Source organism: Marmota marmota, unplaced genomic scaffold (genome assembly GCF_001458135.2).
Source record: "Marmota marmota marmota unplaced genomic scaffold, marMar, whole genome shotgun sequence".
Lineage (NCBI taxonomy): Eukaryota > Metazoa > Chordata > Mammalia > Rodentia > Sciuridae > Marmota > Marmota marmota.
The window spans coordinates 38341990-38348944 of NW_025999932.1; the positions used below are offsets into that span (position 1 = coordinate 38341990).

General features: G+C 44.4%; 1 protein-coding gene across 8 annotated transcripts in view; it reads left to right on the plus strand.

The window, feature by feature from the left end:
- Positions 1 to 6955, plus strand: part of Rcbtb2 (RCC1 and BTB domain containing protein 2) — a 41521-nt gene that overhangs the window by 25619 nt on the left and 8947 nt on the right. For 7 of the 8 annotated variants that reach the window (XM_048800926.1, XM_015484285.2, XM_048800928.1 and 4 more), the window contains 3 exons: positions 3241 to 3431; positions 3959 to 4085; positions 6148 to 6287. In XM_048800926.1, the coding sequence (XP_048656883.1) occupies positions 3241 to 3431; positions 3959 to 4085; positions 6148 to 6287 (458 nt within the window). The remainder of the gene's footprint in view (positions 1 to 3240; positions 3432 to 3958; positions 4086 to 6147; positions 6288 to 6955) is intronic. The other variant, XM_048800931.1, reaches the window with a different exon arrangement.

A 6955-nucleotide genomic window follows, 5' to 3' on the forward strand; every position in this document is an offset into this window, starting at 1 on the left:
TCGATCTTATGTTTAGTTCGTTTTTCTTTTCTTTATTCTTATTTCTTTCATTTTTTTTTTTTTGTGCAGTACTAGGGATTGAACCCAGGGACTCACTTACACTAGGCAAGCGCTCTACCACTGAGCCACATGTGCAAGCATTTTATTTTGTCATAGGGTCTGGCTAAATTGGCCAGGCTGGCCCCAAATTTGCAATCCTCATGTCTCAGATTCTCAAGCAGCTAGGATTACAGGTGTGCACCACTGTTCCAGGCTAAAAGAGGAATATTCTAGGGAGGGTTTATTAATCTTAACTGATCATTTGATATGTATATAGTCTAAGGTGGACACTGTCACTTAAAATGCTGAATAGTAATAGTGTTAAGAAAAAATACAGGCAGCCATTGTTTAGGACTAAGCTCCCACCCAGGACCCCAAGAAAAAATACAGGCAGCCATTGTTTGGGACTAAACTCCTGCCCAGGACCCCAGCAGACCAGACTAAAAACCAAAATGGAGACATGCTAACTTTCAAGTCACTAAGTTGAAATTACACTATTTATCTGATTTTCTGAGAAATTAGAATCAGAGAGATAACAGCCAAATTTCCTGAACAGGCCCATTTCCTGGTAATGCTTAGTCCCTACACAAAAAAGGTAAGCTGAAGTAAGCCAACATTAACCATTAATCTTGCTCCTACATCTTTTTTTTTTCCCCCATTTTTCTGTCTGTGTCCCAACTTTACGAGGATAGTAATTTTGGAACGATCAACCTACTTTCTGCTTTCTACAACCTTCTCTGCCTGTGAAACCAGTCCCCTTTGCTCAGCCCATTGGAACCCTTACTGTATATTGTGAAGTGAAGTATTATCCAATTCTAGAATTGAAAATAAAGCCTATGAATGTTGTTTCAACTAAATTGTTGTAACCCTGTCCTTTGACTGTGTTTCGAGTATTTAAAAACTTTTTAAATTGTGCTCCCGTTTGCATCCTAGACTTCATGCTTGACACTTAGCATCTTATTTATTTATTTATTTGGTTCCTGGGATTGAACTCAGGGCCGCTTGACCAGTGAGCTACCTCCCCAGCCCTATTTTATATTTTATTTAGAGACAGGGTCTCACTGAGTTGCTCAGCACCTCGATGTTGATGAAGCTGGCTTTGAACTCATGATCCTCCTGCCTCAGGCTCCCAAGTCGCTGGGATTATAGGCATGTGCCACTGCGCCAGCTACTTAGCATCTTATTAAGTGATTCTTACAATCATCCCTGCAGTGTGATGAAACTGAGGCCCCCAGAGGCTAAGTGACATTCTCTGAGCCCCACAGCCTAGCGGGAGAGCTGGGTTCAAACCTTGGTCTATGTGACTCCAAAGCCCTGGCTCTCCACAGTGGTGCTTCGTAGCTTCTTTTCCTCTAGTATCCACGGGTTCTCAAGAGCTGAGAGCTGCCCTCAGATAAATCTGTGAAATTGCTTGGCTTTATGAGGATAGCAGCCGGATAGCCTCCAGGATGTAGGATGCACACCTTCCCTCTTGATTGGAAACATCTGTGTCAGGCAGGCACTAGAGGATTTCTCTACTCTTCCATGGCTAGCACTTGGCTAGCGGGGTCTTACTCAACCCTCAGCTGCTGTGTGTGGTTGGGTCGTCCTCAGTTAGCCAGTAAAATGACCTATAGATAGTATTTAGTAAGACACTGTGTTGAGAGAGAAATAAGCCAGCGATTTGGCCTGCCAGGAGCATGTAATCCAGGTGGACAGGTGAATCTTACACATCTGGGCCAGGATGTGCTGCAAGAGCTCAGGTGAGAGAGGAGCCTCTCCTGTGGGGCTGTTTGTATTGGACTTTATAAGATGGGCAGTTTTTGTAAGGCAGAGACAAAGGGAGTGTTTTTGAACAAGCACCACAACCAGGACTAAAGAGACTCAAGGGCAGTGAGATATTTGAAACATATGGAGTGGAGACCGAGGTGACTTGGAAGGCTGCAGAGAGTGGAAGCTCCCGTATGGAAGCCTTAGGGTCCTGTGTCTGGATTTCATCCAGTGGGAAGCCCCTGCAGGTCCAAAAGTACTAATGAGAACAGTGTCTCAGGAGGATTGTCCCCCTGCCAGCAAAATGGATCTGGGGCTGAGGAGAGACAGAATATGAAGCTGTGTGTGTCCAGATGGGGCTGGGGTGAGGGTGCCTGCCCAGCTGGGGCTGATGTGAGACATCACCAAGAAAGAATCTTCATTGTTTGTCAACTGGCTGTTTTGAAGAAAGTGGCAAGTGAGGAGGAAGTCAAAGGTGACTCGAGTCCATCTCTGAGGTTATTGGGGGCACGGCCTGTAGGGGCAGAATCCAGATGGAGACCTCACTTGAGGCAAAAGTGCTTCCTATTTTCTTTGAGTCTGTCTGGTGGATTACAGAGAAGGAATTGTTTCCAGACTAACAGAGCAATATTTTCCATCGGAAGTGTTCTGAGAACTACCTCCCTGTCAGTCATGAACTTATGCTAGTACTAGGGTCTGTACTAGTACAGATGAGCCCAGGAAACTGCTCTCCAGGTCCAGATGATACAGCCCAGTGAGCAGAACTACTGAATTTGGCCTGGGGGTGTCACTAGGTAGTAGAGCACCTGCTTAGCAGGTACAAGGCCCTGGGTTTGATCCCCAGCACCAAAAATCTCCTCACCCCCCCCAAAAAAGCTATTGATGTGCCATCAGAGTTGGGAGGATTCTCAGCACGCTCCCTTTAGCACTAAATAGATGAGTTTTGGTTTTGTTTTTGTCTATGGTGTTGGGATTGAACCCAAAATGATCACACGTTAAGCATATACTGCACCACTGAGCTATGCCCACATCCCAAATAGGCGAAGTTTTGATCAAAATACTTACTCATTGACCCTGGCTCAAGATAGTGTACATCTTTATTATCCATTTCAGAGTAATGTTTTAGGAACAAAAAAATATTAAATCTTCTTTTTTTTCTTTTTGATATCCCATTGACTTGGCTGTACTTGAATAGGGCAGTATGTGTTTTTATGGGCCTACTGGCTAGAAATGGTAACAAACAGATCCTGATAAGTGCCACTGAAATGAGGCTGAATATTTAGGAAGTGAGGTACTTAAGCTTTGTTTTGTTGATTTTTTTCATCCTGAGGCCACACTCTTCTGTCAGTTAGGTTTGTGATGCCCCAAATCAATTAAACCTAGGGGAAGGAGAGACCAGCTTGTTTCTTCTCCTGTTTACTGTGTTTCTGTGGTGTTTGCTTGTGAATTTAGGATCATAGAGATTGCAGCCTGTCACTCCGCCCACACGTCTGCCGCCAAGACCCAGGGAGGGCACGTGTACATGTGGGGCCAGTGCCGGGGCCAGTCAGTGATCCTGCCCCACCTCACCCACTTCTCCTGCACCGACGACGTGTTTGCGTGCTTTGCCACTCCTGCTGTCACTTGGCGCCTCCTCTCAGTGGGTGAGCTGGACCCTGTCCATTTGGGACATGGCCTGAAAACGAGGAAGAGAGTTCAGGGCTTTTACTTTGACATAAGGACTCCATTAGGTGCAGGATATTAGTTTATTTCCTTCTACTGGTTTTCTGTGAAAGGGAACTAACTTGAATGATAAGTTTTTCTTAGAAGTATCAGGAACGAATGCCAGTACTAAATTTAAAGTAATTTTATTTGACTGTTTTTTAATTTTGCTGGGAAACTGCATCCTTTTTTTTTACTCAGACATTCTAAAATTTCATTCAAAATTAGTAAGGTAGTTTAGGACTTTTTTTGTTGTTTGGCCAGCTCTATAAGCAGTTTTGTGTGAGGTTTTTTTATCTTCACGAATTGCAGAGATGCAAATCTGTATCAAGGTGGGGAAAGCATTGGTTAGTTGGTCAGTTCTTTCGGGGAGCTGATATTTTCATCAGTGTCATCAGCAAGGCCCCATCCTGGCCTGTGTGGTTGTCATGTCTGCAGCTGAGCCTAGAAGCATGTATTATTCTCTTAGAACCCGATGACCACCTCACCGTGGCTGAGTCACTGAAGAGAGAATTTGACAACCCAGATACCGCAGACCTGAAGTTTCTGGTTGATGGAAAATACATTTATGCACATAAAGTCCTTCTCAAAATTAGGTAAGGAATCATTTGTTTTGAGGATTGAGATCAATCCATTTCATTCGACAACTGAGCTAGACACTTAATGAAAAAGTACAAGGTTCTTTTGGCTCTGCGGAGTGTAGATTGGGAAATACGTGATAAGGGAAACAAGAAATAATACAGGTCAGGTGTGACAAGTGCGGGGCATGTGGTTTGGGGAATCAGTCCCTTAGGCATTCCTTAGAACACCTGAGAGAATGTTTTGTCCACCTTCATGTTAGAGAGCAGCCTCTCCTGCTGCTTGGTGAGTGTGTTCTGAGCTTTGCACATGGTAAAGTTCCCTTCTCAAGTGACCTTCCCTGCCTGGGAACTGAGCTCAGCCCGTGGCAATCACCCTCCTCAATTAGCTGAGGGACGCTTAACTTTTAGGTGCTTTAAAAAGAGAAGATCAGGCTTTTCCAGACCAACAAGATCTGGAGTGACACGAACACAATGATTTTTAGAATGAAATTTGTTTAATTTATGAACACTGAATGGCATCCATTTCAAATGTGTTGTTTGATGAGTTTTGTCATACGTACACGCCTGTGAAACCACTGCCCCGCTCAAGATATAGAGCATTTATGTCAGCCCTCAGAGAGGCCCTCAGGCTCCAGCCTGGGCAGCCAGTGATCAATCTGCCACCATAGATGGGTTAGCATTTTCTCGAAGTTCATATTAAATGAAAAGGTACAATATACATTATTTTGTGCCTGACTTTTCCCTCTTACTGTACTGCTTTTGAAATTAATCATGCTGTTGAGTAACATAATTTAAATCCTATTTCATTGAATCATAACCCAATGTGGCATTCAGTCTCAAGTTTCCCATTAGTAAGGTCAAGCTGGGCCATGTTGGTTCTTGCCATAGCACATAAATCTTCATTTTTAAGAAGGGGGTGAATTAGTTTGCTGTAACAAAGTACTTACACACAGGTGGCTTTAACAACAGAAATTTATTCTCACAGGCCTGAAGGCTAGAAGTCTAAGATCAAGGTCAAGGCAGAAAGTTTTCTTCTGAAGGCTGTGGGGACAATTTGTTCCAACCTTCTCTCCCAGCTTCTAGTGGTTGGCAACTATCTTTGGCATTCCTTGGCATGTGCCAGCTTAACTCAGATCATCATATGCCATTCTCCCCGTGAGCGTCAGTGTCCAAATTCCCCACTCTTGTACAGACACCAGTTATATTGGATTAGGGCCACACTGATGACCTCATCTTGACTTGATCACCTTTGTAAAGATGCTGTCTCCAAATAAGGTCACATTTTGCTGGTCTGGATGTTGAGATTTCAACATAAGAATTTTAAGGGGACACGTCCAAATTGTAATGGAGTGAAGACACAAAATTACTCAGATTTATAAAAATAAGCCTTACTGATTTCTATAAATGCTGGTTGGTAGGTGTGGTGTGAGAATGATGCCAGGGAGCCCAGCAGCATCTTCACCACTGCAGCCAGAGGCAGCTGCCTGCCGCCATGTCAGTGGGTTTGCATTTGCAGCCTCGTTGTACAAATGATTGTTTGAAAGTGTCGGGCCAGAAAAGAATGCAAGGAACCCAAGCAAGGATGTTGGAACTCTAACAAAATACCTAAGGTAGTTAAATTATAAAACAAAGATTTGTTTGGTGCTAGGGATTGAACACAGGGCCTCACACATGCTAAGCATGTGATCTACCAGTAAGCCTACACCTCTAACCAAAAAGGTTTATTTTGACTGGTTTATTTTGGAGGTTCCAGTCCATGATTGCTTTGGGCCTGTGGGTGTGGTAGCATAGTCTATCAGGAGTCTATGGGGGAACAAAACGGCTTACACCAGGAGCCAGGAATGAAGGAGAAGGAGAAAGGGGCCTCTGCAAGGCACATACCCACAGTGAATTGAGGCCTCCAATTAGGTCCCACCTGTTAAGGTTTTACCACCTCCCAATAAACGGTGACCTAGTGTCCAAGCCTTTAATAGGGAGCCTTTGGGGGGCATTCACCATCCAAACTATAGCACACGGGAAAGTGTACAGTTAACTTAGCCTAGAAGGTGGGACCTGACCTGCTTCTTTCTTCCTTCAGGTGTGAGCATTTTCGTTCTTCATTGGAAGACAACGAGGATGATATTGTAGAAATGAGTGAATTTTCATATCCTGTGTACCGAGCCTTCCTAGAATACCTCTACACAGACAGCATCAGCCTCTCCCCTGAGGAGGCAGTAGGTAACTGCCAAAGAGTTTACCACAAAGTGGGCCAAATGTCGAGTAACTTCAGGTGGTTTCTGTAGAACCTAAAGAAAAGTCACTGTGAGGATAACCACAGGAGTTCTTTTTGTGTGTTCAACCCAAATTTTTGCTGATGTTGGTAGGTGCTGGGGATAGAAGCCAGGGCCTTGCGCATGCCAAGCTCACACTGTACCACTGAGCTGCATCCCTAGTCCCTGAATCCAAACTGTTTTCCCTCATTACTACTTCACATGAAGGTTGACTGGATAGATAAATGAGAGGTTAATGGAGCATCACAGGCAGTAGGATGGAGGGAGGGACAGATTTACAGGGACAAAGGGCAAACCCCAGTGTCTCTAAAGGAGGGTCCACTCACTCAGACCATGGACCAGAGGGGATCAAGGCTGGGAAAGTGGACATTTACAGATGGCCACGGCTTAGCCTAACATTTATGATTTGGGGAGAAAGGAAGAGAGAGAGAGAGAGAGAGAGAGAGAGAGAGAGAGAGCTCGCGCGCGCAAGCATGTGTGTGTGTGTGAGGTCCTAGGGATCAGACCAGGGCCTTATACATTTTAGGCAAATGCCATACCATTTAGCTAGACATCCAGGCCTCACAACTGATTTTTCTTTGCTAACTTTGTGTCCTAAAACCTTATTGAGTTATC